The sequence below is a fragment of the Saimiri boliviensis genome, chromosome 19 (assembly GCF_048565385.1).
Source record: "Saimiri boliviensis isolate mSaiBol1 chromosome 19, mSaiBol1.pri, whole genome shotgun sequence".
NCBI lineage: Eukaryota > Metazoa > Chordata > Mammalia > Primates > Cebidae > Saimiri > Saimiri boliviensis.
This window is the reverse complement of record NC_133467.1, coordinates 32,648,273-32,664,378: the sequence shown is the minus strand read 5'-3', so window position 1 is coordinate 32,664,378 and position 16,106 is coordinate 32,648,273. Positions and strand designations below refer to the sequence as shown.

General features: G+C 39.8%; 1 protein-coding gene across 1 annotated transcript in view; it reads left to right on the top strand.

Annotated features, from left to right (window-relative positions):
* The window catches only part of LOC120360104 (interferon-activable protein 204), an 83,848-nt gene that overhangs the window by 59,243 nt on the left and 8,499 nt on the right, over window positions 1–16,106 (top strand). Inside the window, exon 15 of the mRNA XM_074389751.1 lies at window positions 6,252–6,419. Coding sequence (XP_074245852.1) covers window positions 6,252–6,419 — 168 coding nt within the window. The remainder of the gene's footprint in view (window positions 1–6,251; window positions 6,420–16,106) is intronic.

Below are 16,106 nucleotides of genomic sequence, written 5' to 3'. Positions count from 1 at the left end.
CCTTCCCCAACCTCCCCAACTCCCACTGACCCTCCCCTAACCCCTTACCCCCCAACATACCCCAATGTGTGATGTTCCCCTCCCTGTGCCCATGTATTCTCACTGTTCAGCACCTGCCTATGAGTGAGAACATGCAGTATTTGGTTTTCTGTTCTTGTGTCAGTTTGTTGAGAATGATGGTTTCCAGATTCATCCATGTCCCTACAATGGACATGAACTCATCGTTTTTTATGGCTGCATAATATTCCATGATGTATATGTGCCACATTTTCTTTGTCCAGTCTATCATTGATGGGCATTTGGGTTGGTTCCAGTTCTTTGCTATTGTAAACAGTGCCACAGTGAACATACATGTGCATGTGTCTTTATAATAGAACAATTTATAATACTTTGGATATATACCCTGTAATGGGATTGCTGGGTCAAATGGAATTTCTATTTCTAGATCCTTGGGGAATTGCCACACTGTCTTTGACAATGGTTGAACTAATTTACACTCTCACCAACAGTGTAAAAGTGTTCCTATTTCTCCACATCCTCTCCAGCATCTGTTGTCTCCAGATTTTTTAATGATCACCATTCTAACTGGCATGAGATGGTATCTCAATGTAGTTTTGATTTGCTTTTCTCAAATGACCAGAGATGATGACCTTTTTTTTCATATGTTTGTTAGCCTCATAAATGTCTTCTTTTGAAAAGTGTCTGTTCATATCCTTAACCCACTTTTGGGTGTGTGGTTGTTTGTTTGTTTGTCTGTTTTTCCCTGCAAATTTGTTTTAGTTCTTTGTAAATTCTGGATACTAGCCCTTTGTCAGATGGGTAGCTTGCAAAAAGTTTTTCCCATTCTGTTGGTTGCCAGTTCACTCTAATGATTGCACTCTTTTGCTGTGCAGAAACTTTAAGTTTAATTAGATCCCATTTGTCTATTTTGGCTTTTGTTGCCATTGCTTTTGGTGTTTTAGTCATGAAGTCCTTACCTATGCCTATGTACTGAATGGTATTGCCTATGTTTTCTTCTAGGGTTTTTATGGTGTTAGGTCTTATGTTTAAATCTTTAATCAATCTGGAGTTAATCTTAGTGTAAGGTGTAAGGAACGGGTCCAGTTTCAGCTTTCTGCACATGGCTAGCCAGTTTTCCTAGCACTATTTATTAAACAGGGAATCCTTTACCCATTGCTTTTTTGGTCAGGTTTGTCAAAGATCAGATGGTTGTAGATGTGTGATGTTGCTTCCAAGGCCTCTGTTCTGTTCCATTGGTCTATATCTCTGTTTTGGTACCAGTACCATGCTGTTTGGATTACTGTAGGCTTGTAGTATAGTTTGAAGTCAAGTAGCATGATGCCTCTTCTTTTTGTTTAGAATTGTCTTGGCTATGCAGGCTCTCTTTTGGTTCTACATAAAGTTTAAAGTGTTTTTTTTCCAGTTCTGTGAAGAACGTCAATGGTAGCTTGATGAGGATAGTGTTGAATCTATACATTACTTTGGGCAGTGTGGCCATTTTCACAATATTGATTCTTCCTAACCGTGAGCATGGAATGTTTTTCCATTTATTTGTGTCTTCTCTTATTTTCTTGAGCAGTGGTTTGTAGATCTCCTTGAAGAGGTTCTTTACCTCCTTCGTTAGTTGTATTCCTAGGCTTTTATTTTCTTTGCAGCAATTGTGAATGGGAGTTCGCTCATGATTTGGCTCTCTTTAAGTCTGTTATTGGTGTATAGGAATGCTTATGATTTCTGCACATTGATTTTGTATCCTGAGACTTTGCTGAAGTTGCTTATCAGCTTTAGGAAATTTTGGGCTGAGACAATGGGGTCTTCTTAATATACAATCATGTCATCTGCAAATAGAGACAGTTTGACTTCCTCCTTTCCTAATTGAATACGCTTTATTTCTTTTTCTTGCCTGATTACCCTGCCTAGAACTTCCAACACTATATAGGAATGGTGAGAGAGGGTATCCTTGTCTATTGCCAGTTTTCAAGGGGAATTCTTCCAGTTTTTGTCCATTCATTATGATATTGGCTGTGGGTTTGCCGTAAATAGCTTTTACTGTTTTGAGATACATTCCATCAATACCTAGTTTGTTGAACGTTTTTAGCATAAAGGATTACTGAATTTTATCGAAGGTCTTCTCTACATCTATTGAGATAATCATGTGGTTTTTGTCTTTGGTTCCGTTTATTTGATGGATTGTGTTTATAGATTGGCTTATGTTGAACAAGCCTTGCATCCCCAGTATGAAACCTACTTGATCATCATGAATAAGCTTTTTGATGTGCTGTGCATTCAGTTTGCCAGTATTTTATTGAAGATTTTTGGATCAATGTTCATTATGGATATTGGCTGGAAGTTTTCTTTTTTAGCTGTGTCTCTGCCAGGTTTTGGTATCGGGATGATGTTGGTCTCATAAAATGAGAGGGAGGACTCCCTTTTTTTTTTGTACTGTTTGGAATAGTTTCAGAAGGAGTGGTACCAGCTCCTCTTGTATGTCGGGTAGAATTCGGCTGGGAACCCTACTGGACCTGGACTTTTTTTGGTTGGTAGGCTATTAATTGCTGCCTCGACTTCAGACCTTGTTATTGGTCTATTCAGGGTTTCAACTTCTTCCTGTTTTAGACTTGGGAGGACACAAGTGTCCAGAAATTTATCCATTTCTTCCAGATTTACTGATTTATGTGCATAGAGTTGTTTGTAGTAATCTCTTGATGGTAGTTTGTATTTCTGTGGAATTGGTGGTGATATCCCCTTTATCGTTTTTTATTGCATCTATTTGATTCTTTTCTCTTTTCTTTTTTATTAGTCTGGCTAGGTGTCTGTATATTTTATTGATCTTTTCAAAAAACTAGCTTCTGGATTTATTGATTTTTTTTGAAGGGTTTTTTTTGTGTCCCTATCTCCTTCAGTTCTGCTCTGATCTTAGTTATTTCTTGTCTTCTGCTAGCTTTTGAGCTATTTGATCTTGCTCCTCTAGCTCTTTCAATTTTGATGATAACGTGTTGATTTTAGATATTTTCTCACTTCTCATGTGGGCATTTATTGCTACAAATTTTCTGCTTTAAATGTGTCCCAGAGATTCTGGTATGTTGTGTCTTTGTTCTCATTGGTTTCAAAGAACATCTTTATTTCTGTCTTCTTTTCATTGTTTATCCATTTGTCATTCAGGAGCCAGTTGTTCAGTTTCCATGTAGTTGTGCAGTTTGGAGTGAGTTTCTTAATCCTGATTTCTAATTTGATTGCACTGTGATCTGAGAGACTGCTATGATTTCCATTCTTTTGCATTTGCTGAGGAGTGATTTACTTCCAATTAGGTGATCGATTTTAGAGTAAGTGCGATGTGGTGCTAAGAAGAATGGAGTGGAGAGTTCTGTAGATGTCTATTAGGTCTGCTTGGTCCTGATCTGCGTTCAAATCCTGGATATCCTTGTTGATTTTCTGTCTCCTTGATCTGTTTAATATTGACAGTGGAGTGTTAAAGTCTCCCACTATTAATGTATGGGAGTCTAAGTCTCTTAGTAGGTTGTTAAGAACATGCTTTATGTATCTGGGTGCTCCTGTATTGGGTGCATATATACTTAGGCTAGTTAGCTCTTCTTGTTGCATTGATCCTTTTACCATTATGTAATGCCCTTCTTTGTCTCTTTTGATCTTTGTTGGTTTAAAGACCATTTTATCAGAGACTAGGATTGCAACTCCTGCTTTTTTTTTGCTGTCCATTTGCTTGGTAAATCTTCTTCCATCCTTTTCTTTTGAGTGTATGTATATCTTTGCATATGAGATGAGTCTCTTGGATAAAGCACACCGATGGGTCTTGACTAAAAAGCTTGCCAATCTGTGTCTTTTGATTGGGGCATTTAGGCCATTAACATTTAACGTTTATATTGTTCTGTGTGAATTTGATCCTGCCATTTTGTTACTGGCTGGTTGTTTTGCCCATGAGTTGACGCAGTTTCTTCATTGCGTCCTTGGTCTTTACCATTTGGTATGTTTTTGCAGTGGCTGGTACTAGTCGTTCCTTTACATGTTTAGTGCTTCCTTCAGGAGTTCTTGTAAGGCAGTTCTGGTGGCGACAAAATCCTTCAGCAATTGCTTGTCTGTAAAGGATTTTATTTCTCCTTTACTTATGAAGCTTAGTTTGGCCAGATATGAAATTCTGGGTTGAAAGTTCTTTTCTTTAAGGATGTCGAATATTGGCCCCCACACTCTTCTGGCTTGTAGGGTTTCTGTGGAGAGATCTGTTGTGAATCTGATGGGTTTCCCTTTGTGGGTGACCCGTCCTTTCTCTCTAGCTGCCCTTAGGATTTTTTTCCTTCATTTCAACCCTGGTGAATCTGAAGAGTATATGCCTTGGGGTTGCTCTTCTTGAGGAATATCTTTATGGTGCTCTCTGTATTTCCTGGATTTGAATGTTGGTCTGCCTTGTTAGGTTGGGGAAGTTCTCCTGGTTAATATCCTGCAGAGTGTTTTCCAGCTTGGATTCATTCTCCTCATCATGTTTAGGTACACCAATCAAGCGTAGATTAGGTCTTTTCACATAATCCCAGGATGTAATGGAGGCTTTGTTCATTTCTTTTCACTCTTTTTTCTCTAATCTTGCCTCCTCATTTTATTTCATTGAGTTGATCTTCAATCTCTGATATCCTTTCTTCTGCTTAATCCATTCGGCTATTGAAACTTGTGTATGCTTCATGCAATTCTCATGCTGTGTTTTTCAGCTTCATCAAGTCATTTATGTTCTTCTCTAAGCTTGTTATTCTAGTTAGCATTTTGTGTAACCATTTTTAAAGGTTTTTAGATTATTTGCATTGGGTTAGAACATGTTCCTTTGGTTCAGAGAAGTTTGTTATTACCCACCTTCTTAAGCCTGCTTCTGTCAATTTGTCAAACTCATTCTCCATCCTGTTTTGTTTTCTTGCTGGTGAGGAGTTGTGATACCTTGGAAGAGGAGAGGCGTCCTGTTCTTTGATGATTCCATCCTTTTTTGTGCTGGTTTCTTCCCAACTTTGTGGATTTATCTGCCTTTGAAGTTGGTGATTTCAGATGGGGTCTCTGAGTGGGTGTCGTTTCTGTTGATGTTGAGACTATTTCTTCTCTGTTTTTATTTGTTTGTTTTCCTTCTAACAGTCAGGCCTCTCTGCTGTAGGACTTTTGGAGGTCCACTTCAGAACTTGTTTGCCTGGGAATCACCCAGGAGGCTGCAGAGCACTGAGGATTGTTGTCTGATCTTTCCACTGGTTGCTTTGTCTCAGAAGGTTACCCACCAGGTGTCAGCCTGAGCTCTCCTGTAGGAGGCGTTTTTTTGGTTATACAGGGCAGGGAGCCACCTGAGGAGGCAGTTTGTCCCTTGTCTGGCTGCAGAGGTGCTGCTGGGCTGCCTCGGACTCAGCCCAGTTGCTGTGTAGACTTTCACACTTCCGGCACTCACGGCTTTTCAGCTGTCTCCTGGAGCCTGCAGCAGCAATCCATTTCCTTCAAAGGTGCCATTTTGAATGTTCTACTCACGTTTAAATAGAGAAATGTATTAAGATACATTAAGAGAATTAAACCTTCAAAAGGATGTAAAACTCATGCTAAAAAAATAAAATATTTGAAGAAATTAGGAGGGTGAGGAACCAATCTAACAGAGTGGTCAAAAGCAAGGGCTTTGGAGTAGGATAGATTTGGTCCACATCTGGCACATTCGTTTCCTAATATTGGGAAAATACCTTAAATGTTTCTCATAAGATTGGCTTAAAAATTAAATGAGATAATGGATATACATTTCTCATTCCATTGCCTTGTATATTATGGGAAATCAATATGCAATAGGTACTATTGCTCTTAGCAAGATAGAGACAAACATTGGAAAAATTTCTAGGCAGAGAAAATGTTACATGCAAATGTTAAAAGTGTGAAACAGCATAGTGAGTTATATATAACAGTGGTATATGTAGAAAGGTATAGGGAAATGATGCAAGACAGGTAAAAAGCAGCCCTCCAGCAAGCTGGCTTTTGTCATAAAGATAGAAATGGAGTCTCCAATGTAAAAGCATCAGTAAGTAAATATTGAAAGATTTTAGGAAGACGAATGCTTGATAATTTCACATTTTAGAAAAAAAAAAATTCTGATAATTGCCTGAAGGGATACATTAGAGAGACCATGTTTGGAAGTAATGAGACCTATTAGAATCTAATAAAGGATGGTATTCTCACAAATGAAAAGATGTTGTGCTTCCTCTAATATTGAAAACCATTAAACAGAAAATGAATATTTTCAGGTAAAGAAAAAAACGAACCCAAGAAATTATGCCCCCAAGAGCATGAAACTACCTCCAGAGCAGAGTCAGTGTCTAAATACTTCAGAGGCCAGCACAAACCTCCCTGAGAGCCATCCTCGGACTCCTCAGATGCCACCAGTAACCGCATCCAGAAGTTCCAACATCAAGGTACAATTTCCTGGGTCCCATGCCTCCCGTCTCCCAACCATAATTTACAGGGATTATTAGACTGTTGCTGTAATGTCTGTGTATAATCTCGGTATGAAATTATGCCACTGAATCATTTATTCAGTTCATGCAGTGAGATAGCATGACGTCATAATCTTTACTATCTAAAAGGCATTCGTTTATATAGTGATTGCTGACCTCAAGAGGATTACTATCTTGTATTGCTCCAGTTGTAGAGAGGGTAAGGGAGAGTGGCCAGATAAGCAGAGATGAAGACAAAAATGTGTTCTGATGCTTCATTCCAGTTTCTTTTACCCATTTCCCCTTTGCTTACTGGTAGTATTTCTGATTTTATTTCCATAGTTCCAAGTTTCTACCCACATTACATATTTTGACACCCGCTGTCTTCTTGATGGTTATCTATTTCTCCAATCTCATCATTGGTGGGAATCTCAAGTTTTATGTTCCAGCTTAAATTTTTTCCTCTGGAAAGTTCTCACTGATACAAGATACTGGAACCGATGCGTCTCCTATTCTTTGCTTTCACAGGGTCTCCTGTCAATAAGATTAAATTACTAATTTCACCGAAGTAAACAGGGAGATTTATTTTATAAGTTGTTCCTCATACTTTCTTGATCTGAGATTTTCCTTTACGGGGTCAGCATAGCTCAAGTTATATCCATGGACTAGAGCAGACCTACAAATCCCAGTCTAGAACATGGAACAACAATGACAAGAATCATATTTCTATTTTTCCAGCACTAAAAGGTGTTGATTCTTACATGTTGTTCCTGATATACAATATCTCATTCTTTCTTCGTAACTATCAGGAGGATGCTACTTTCTGCCCCAATTCACATAGAAGAAAATAGAGGTATACCAAGGTTAAAAATCTTCCTCAAGCTTTCAAAGAATGCTAGAGTCATGGTTTATATCCAGTCTTATTGAAACCTAAAACTTGAAAAATTAATGTTTATATATGGCTTTAGATTAGAAGTTTACATATGCCGCATCAGTAATTTATTTATTACTTGTGTAAAGGTTGCATACCCCATGCTTTGCAAACCTTCTGATAAAAAATGTGGTGGCCATGGGTGATCAGAATGTGTTCTAATAAGTAAACCACTCTCCAGAAGTAGAATCTTTTCATTTGCATCTCTAATAGAGTACATTTTCTGTATTAAATAACTGAATGCCTGAAGTGGTATAGCTGTGGAAATTAAACTAATATTAATAAATAACAAAAAAGGTAAAATATAATGAAAATAAAGGAAGTTATACTTCCTTGCCCCTGGTGCAGGGTATTTTAAAAAATCACTTACTTGGTAATGCCAAGGTAACTTCTTGAATATTTCTTTTTTTTTTTTTTTTTGAGACGGAGTTTCGCTCTTGTTACCCAGGCTGGAGTGCAATGGCGCAATCTCGGCTCACCGCAACCTCCGCCTCCTGGGTTCAAGCAATTCTCCTGCCTCAGCCTCCTGAGTAGCTGGGATTACAGGCATGTGCCACCATGCCCAGCTAATTTTTTGTATTTTTAATAGAGACGGGGTTTCACCATGTTGACCAGGATGGTCTCGATCTCTTGACCTTGTGATCCACCCGCCTTGGCCTCCCAAAGTGCTGGGATTACAGGCTTGAGCCACCGTGCCCGGCCTTGAATATTTCTAAATACATTTGAGACCCTTGAAGCATTCTAGCTGGCTGACGCAGACCACAAAACAGCAGAATTCTGCATCTGGAATTGTGGATTTTAAACAATCTTTCTGGCAAAGTGATGATCAAAATATCTAAAGCAACATAGAGCTGAGTTTTCTGGAGCCTGAAGAGCTCCAAGAAAGAGAAAGTAATTTAATCAAATAAAATGTATGTGATTAAATTTCTCACTGGTAATTAAGTATATTCATTGAGACTCTACTAGATTCTGTGGCTTTTGATATTTACAAGGTATACGTTCATGAAATCCTTCCTGACTCAAGAGGATTACTGTCTTCTGTTGGTCCAGGTGTGGAGAGAGATCGGGGGGAAGTAGCCAGATGAAGCAAGATGAATACAAGAATGTGTTTCTTATCTATATTCGAGTCACCTTTCATACCTTCACTTCATTCATGACCACACTCCAGGTTTTATTTTAATCCATCCATCCAGGTTTTATTTTAATCTCTTTCCCAAATCAGAAGCTTTAGCATAGAGATTGCTCCCTTTGCTGGGACCACTTTTCCAGGCTCTTCTCTAACCCAGCTTTCCACAGGTGATAGCCTAAATCCATTCCTAGGGAAAGTGCTCATTGGTACCCACATTTCAGATTAGATGAGATCCTCCGATTGTTAGTTCTTTCTGGCTCCCCATTTATGAGCTTTCCTAGCTCCCTTTACTTTTCCTTTTTTTTTTTTTTGAGACGGAGTTTCGCTCTTGTTACCCAGGCTGGAGTGCAATGGCACGATCTCGGCTCACCGCAACCTACGCCTCCTGGGTTCAGGCAATTCTCCTGCCTCAGCCTCCTGAGTAGCTGGGATTACAGGCACACGCCACCATGCCCAGCTAATTTTTGTATTTTTAGTAGAGACGGGGTTTCGCCATGTTGACCAGGATGGTCTCGATCTCTTGACCTTGTGATCCACCCGCCTCAGCCTCCCAAAGTGCTGGGATTACAGGCTTGAGCCACCGCGCCCGGCCCCCCTTTACTTTTTCTAATAGCATCTGAACAATTGGAGTGAGGGGTGATTTCCCTTTCTATACCATAAGCCCAGATGGTAGGTAGCATCTACCCCAGAGGAACAGAATACAAGAGGGGAAAGAGAGTCAGTTCATGCTATGTGCATCAATTCTTATTCCAGGTTACCTTTTGCTCAGCAGTGATGTGATCTTTGTAGTCACCTGCACTGAGGGTTCAGAAGGCTGTGTCTGTGGCGAAGGGAAGGAAACTTGCAGGAAAAGCCAAAGTATTAAATCACTATTTTTTATAGTTGTTTTTCACCCAAGTCCCAAGCTGCATTCTGACCCAGCGGCAGATACCTCCAGCCACCACGTACACACCCTGGAAGCTTGCCTTCTTTATATACAAGGATTTTATATATATAAGGATTCTCTATTTTGATGTTTTTTTTTTTGGTTTGCTTTCTTTGTTGTAGTTTGTGGTTAGCTTCAAAAAGCTGTATTTCTCTCCATCGTTTATGCAGGTGTTGTTTGAGGAATAGAACCTGTGTCTTTTTGCCATCTTGGCACAGGTGGTTATGGAAGGAACCCTTGCTGAGTCATTGCAACCTAAGATCCATATATTTTTTTTTTTTTTTAAGACAGAGTTTTTTGCTCTTGTTACCCAGGCTGGAGTGCAATGGTGCGATCTCGGCTCACTGCAACCTCTGCCTCCTGGGTTCAGGCAATTCTCCTGCCTCCGCCTCCTGAGTAGCTGGGATTACAGGCACGCGCCACCATGCCTAGCTAATTTTTTGTATTTTTAGTAGAGACGGGGTTTCATCATGTTGACCAGGATGGTCTCGATCTCTTGACCTTGTGATCCACCCGCCTCGGCCTCAAGTGCTGGGATTACAGGCTTGAGCCACTGCGCCCGGCCCTAAGATCCATATTCTTTGTGACTTTTCGTGACTTAAGTGGCATCTTCAAATAACTATGCTCTTATCACTCATATTTCTTTGAAAGGGTTACGTGAGAATTTCAGTGGCATCTTCAAATAACTATGCTCTTATCACTCATATTTCTTTTTTTTTTTTTTTTTGAGACGGAGTTTCGCTCTTGTTACCCAGGCTGGAGTGCAATGGCGCGATCTCGGCTCACCGCAACCTCCGCCTCCTGGGTTCAGGCAATTCTCCTGCCCCAGCCTCCTGAGTAGCTGGGATTACAGGCACGAGCCACCATGCCCAGCTAATTTTTGTATTTTTAGTAGAGATGGGGTTTCACTGTGTTGACCAGGATGGTCTCGATCTCTCGACCTCGTGATCCACCCGCCTCGGCCTCCCAAAGTGCTGGGATTACAGGCTGAGCCACCGCGCCCGGCCTCATATTTCTTTGAAAGGCTTATGTGTGAATTTCTAAGTCCCACCTGCTAAAATATGAATCACAACCCTTGCTACAGCTATACAAATTGTTGTGCTGTATGTGAACTTCCTTGGAGCCCAGGAATCCTAGGAGTATCTTATCCCTTCATGGCCTCATTGCACCTAAACCCATGATGCAGCCATTCTTCTTGGGTGTCCAGCTATTGTCTATAAATACAGTGTCTGTGTATCTACTTTCTTGGTGACTCCCCAGATGAGCATAGTCTTGTTCCACTGATCAGAGTTTCCCAAAGATTTACTGTATAGTATACATTCTATATGCGTTGGGATTTAGAACAAGCAGTCTATTCTTATTGATTTCTTCTGTTCTGTACACCTAAAGCCAGAAACACAAATTGACATGAATCAGAAGCAGGGATGGCAGGGGAGATAATTTACTCTGAGAAAAAAAATTAGTTAGTGATTTAAAGTATTATTCAACAGAAGATTATGTTTTCCTCATCTAAATTCTACTCTTGTTGTGGGACTATTTTACTTAACTGAATTCGAGAAGATAATACTTCAAGGTGTTCTTGTCAGTAAGTGGCAGAAGTGAATAGAGAAGTTCCTTTAGTAAAAACCTGCCCATAACAACTCATTCTAGGGTTTCCATCAAGGTAAACAGAATATGAGACAGCAGTTAATCAGAGCAGACATAGAAATCCCCACAGAAACAGTGTAATAATAGTGACATCAATCATATTTCTACTTTTTAAGCACTTACTAGGTGCTGGTTTTAAAACCTGTGTTCTTTATGTATATTATTGCATTTTTTCCTCATAACAGTCATGATTGTTGCTATTCTCAGCCTCATTTTACATAAGAGACAACTAAGATAGAGTTTAAAAATATTCCCCCAAATTCACAAAGACAGTGAGTGTGCTAAATGTAAATTATATGTACTTTACGTACTTTTTCTTATTCATTCTTCCTTACACCACCCCTAGATGATGTTACTGTTATTCACATTTCACATTTCTAAACACTGAGAATCTTAGGGGTTAAAACTCTACTCAAGCTAATAATTTTTAGTGTCAGAGGCAAGATTCAAATCCAGCCTTAAGGAACTCTAAAGCTTGAACATTTAATGGTCACATATTGCTTCCAAAGTCAGAACATAGATGTTAAATGTCTCATATATTTACATATATTTAAAATTAGACATTGTTTCTGTTTGAGTTTGTTTTCATAATCTAGTTTCTGCAAGGCTCCTAATGAAAGATGAGATGCTGTAAGTCTCTGTATCATCCTGTCTTTCACACTGTCATGTTAAGACCCCCGTGTTCATCTGCACCCAATAATCAGATGCTGTATCTTCAGTGAGTGGGCAGGCATCTTGAAGCTAAGTCAAAAGGAAAATTAGATGACAGCTTTCCAAGCTAGTGCCTCATCTAAGTGCCAACTGCACTGCAACCACACTGTTTTCTAAGCACTCATTTGTGTCTACCATTTGAAGACAGGCGTCCTATGTACAGAGTTCTCAGTTTTTCATGTTTTGTTGTTGTTGTTACTGTTTTATTTGACTAGTAAATTCCAAAATTTATATTTCCCCGTATACTTTCTAAGAGTTTGATATGTTGTATCCCTATACATGCCTATTTGCCATCTTGCTTCAGGTGGATAGACAGAGCCTGTGCCTAGTAAAGTCATTATCCACTCTTCACCACTATTTCAAAGAAAACTGAACATCTCGGGACAGTCAGTTTTCAGAAGCTTAATGACTTGAAAGAAAGTTAGGGACATTTTCAAAGTCCCCGATTGCCTAAATATGTGATACAGCAATTTCTGCAGCCACAGGAATCATTAGGCTGTGCCTAAAGACCCTAGGACAGGGATCCTAGGAAGAGGCACATAGTCTCCATGGCCACCGACACTTAATAACACGATGCATTCCTTCTGCTTTGGCGACCAGCTCAAAGGTTGTCTCACCACTGACACTAAGACTCACCAGTTGAGCAGGGTAGCCTTGTCCTTACTCCTCATGAGTTCTCCCAAAGATTTTGTGTATAACATAGGTTCACTGTACTTTTGGATTTAAAACCTGAAGAAGACAGAAGCATAACCTTTAGTCATGACTCTTCTAAAGTGTAGATCACATAATGGCCTGAATCATGATCGGGTATGGTAGCAGGAATTAATTACTATGAGGAAAACCATCAGCTATTATATCAAAATATTACTCAACCAAATCTATGATTTTAGGCACTCAAATTCTGCTGAAATAATGAGAGTATTTGTTTCAACTTGTTTTGAAAAGAAAATTACTCAAGACAGTTTTATCGATGATATTAGGCTGCCACATTGTAGAAGGGAATAAAAAAGGTTCTTTGGTAATCTGTCTATACCTCCTCAGTCAGGAGCTCCTACAACTGGGTCAACATAAAGCATTAAATATCTTTAAATAGGGCAGACATAAAAAATAACACTGCACAGCACATAAAATAACAATGAAAATATTTTTCTGCTTATAGAGCATTTATTGGATGCTGGTCTATAAAAACAGTGTTTATTACAAAATTATATCATATATTTGTCATTGTATCTCCATAAAGATTCAGTTTTTATCTTCTTGCACATATGAGAATCGTGAGATACAAAGATGTTAAAAATATCTTTCAGGCTAATAAAAATAATTAGTGTTAGAGGAAGGTTTCACATCCAGCTTTAGTCAACTAAAAAACTTTGGTAATTATGCAAATATGTTTCTTCCAATGTGGAAGAGTATATATTAAAATATCTGCAATATATCCATAAATATTCATATACATACTGTTGAATTTTACATGTGTTTTCATAACCCAGGTGCTTCAAGACAGAGTAAGGTACATAAGGGGCCTATCGGCTTGGGTGTTCTCACCAGGAAGCCACAATCAACAAGCAGTTTTTTTTTTTGAGACGGAGTTTCACTCCTGTTACCCAGGCTGGAGTGCAATGGCGCGATCTCGGCTCACCGCAACCTCCACCTCCCGGGTTCAGGCAATTCTCCTGCCTCAGCCTCCTGAGTAGCTGGGATTACAGGCACGTGCCACCATGCCCAGCTAATTTTTTCTATTTTTAGTAGAGATGGGATTTCACCATGTTGACCAGGATGGTCTCGATCTCTTGACCTCGTGATCTACCCGCCTCGGCCTCCCAAAGTGCTGGGATTACAGGCTTGAGCCACCGCGTCCGGCCAACAAGCAGGTTTTACAGCCCCTTTTCAATCTCTTTAAGGACCATAGAAATACATTTTATAGACAGATTTCTCTTATATTAGAGATGGGTCTCAATATGTCGCTCAGTGTGGAGTGTAGTGGCGCAATCATAGCTCACTGCAGCCTCAAATACCTGGGCTCAAGAGATCTTCCTGCCTCGGCCTCTCAAGTAACCGGGACTGAAAGTGCACACTACTAAGCCTGGCTAATTTAAAAAAATGTTTTGCAGAGACGAGGTCTCGCTTTATTGCCCAGGCTGATCTTGAACTCTTGGCCTCAAGTGATCCTCCTGCCTCAGCCTCCTGAGTTGCTGGGGTTATATGGGCAAGCCACTACACCCAGTGTGAATGTTCTTAAAGTCTTCCATTAGTGATATAAAGTAAGTTATACCTTACTTTAATAAGGTATAAAAAGACAGGTGCTGTGAATGCCTTAGTGGAATCTGGAATGATCCTGATTACTGCTGGGAATCCTGAAGGATTCTGAATACCTGATGCACAGCACAGGACAACAGAATCCTGCGCCTGCAACTGTGCTTTCAGGGAATGCTCCTGTCAAAGGGAGAATCAGTATGCCCAAACAACCAATGCATGAGTTTCCTTGAACCTGAAGAACAAATGACAGGAATCAATTTGTGTATGTGCTTGATGAAAATGGCTTCTATCACTCTGGTTAATGCTGTTCTTTAGTTTGCTGCCCTGAGAAGCTGGGAGGGTTATTTAACAAAAATAACCTCAATGGAGGGGCTTAACAAAGTTGGCCTAGATGGGTTTTCAGCAGAAACAGAGCCAGGACCCTATCACACACCAGTGAAATTTCATCAACAGGATGAAGGCTGTAATGCTGGATTGTAAGTGTACAGTTGAAGAAGTTAGGATATGTAAATTTATACCCTTCTTCCATAGAAAATACCAGAGACATGATAGTGAGAACAGAATAAAAGGAAAAATAACTTTAAGAAAACCAAATATATATAGATATGGACATGGATATATTAGGTTTTTATTTTTTTATTTTATTTATTTATTTATTTATTTATTTATTTATTTTGAGATGGAGTTTCGCTCTCGTTACCCAGGCTGGAGTGCAATGGCGCGATCTTGGCTCACCGCAACCTCCGCCTCCTGGGTTCGGGCAATTCCCCTGCCTCAGCCTCCTGAGTAGCTGGGATTACAGGCACGTGCCACCATGCCCAGCTAATGTTTTGTATTTTTAGTAGAGACAGGGTTTCACCATGTTGACCAGGATGGTCTTGATCTCCTGACCTCGTGATCCACCCGCCTCAGCCTCCCAAAATGCTGGGATTACAGGCTTGAGCCACCGTGCCCAGCAGGTTTTTATTTTTATTTTTATGGAGATGGAGTCTTGCTCTGTCAACCAGGCTGGAATGCAGTGACATGATCTCTGCTTACTGCAACCTCCGCTTCCTGGGTTCAAGTGATTCTCCTGCCTGAGCCTCCCGAGTAGCTGGGACTACTTCTATGTCAGGCTAATTGTTTGTATTTTTAGTAGAGAAGGGGTTTCACTGTGTTGGCTAGGCTGGTCTTGAACTCCTCATCTCAGGCAATCTGCCTGCCTCAGCCTCACAAAGTACTGGGATTACAGTTGTGAACCATTATGCCCGATTGGGTTTTATTTCTTGTGAAAACCACAAGACTGAAAAAAAAAATCAGTCTTTTCCAGAGAACATAGAGGCCAGAATCACCCCAATTTATGACTCTAATAGAATAAAATCTTCTCAAGACTTAAGTGTATCTGCAAACTCCTGGCTTCAGAAAACCTCCAGGAGTGAGCTCTCCTCAGACTTCACAGGAAATTACATAAACCCCATCCAGCCATTTCCTAGCCAAATCACGAACCTACTACTATCATTCTTTGTGCCTCTTCAAAGACCATTGCTGAGGAGGTACAGATTAGAGCAAACACTTTGAAAACCAATTTGGAGCTATGTTAAACCTGAAGACATACATACTTTACCAATGCTGCAAATCTGACTGGGCATATGATTATGTAAAAAAATATACAGCTATTCCCAGCAGCAGCATGTGAACTGGCAAAATCTTGGAAGAACCCATGACCTATGTCAAGAAAATCAGTAAATTATGAAATGTTATGTTGAACTGAAATTAAACAAGTTACAGATACATGCATCACAGATGCACAGGGGCATATAATCATTGGAAAAACCAAATCACAGTACATTTTAAATAGTATAATAACATTTTTGTAAGCTCTGAAACTAATGAAACTTAATGTCATATTTCTTGAAATAAATGAATCGTGTGGTAAAAGGGTTTTTTTTTGTTTTGTTTTTTCTTTTTTTTTTTTTTTTTTTTTTAAGATGGGATTTCACCATGATGGCCAGGCTGGTCTTGAACTCCTGACCTCAGGTGGTCCACCCACCTCGGCCTCCCAAAATGCTAGGATTACAGGCGTGAGCC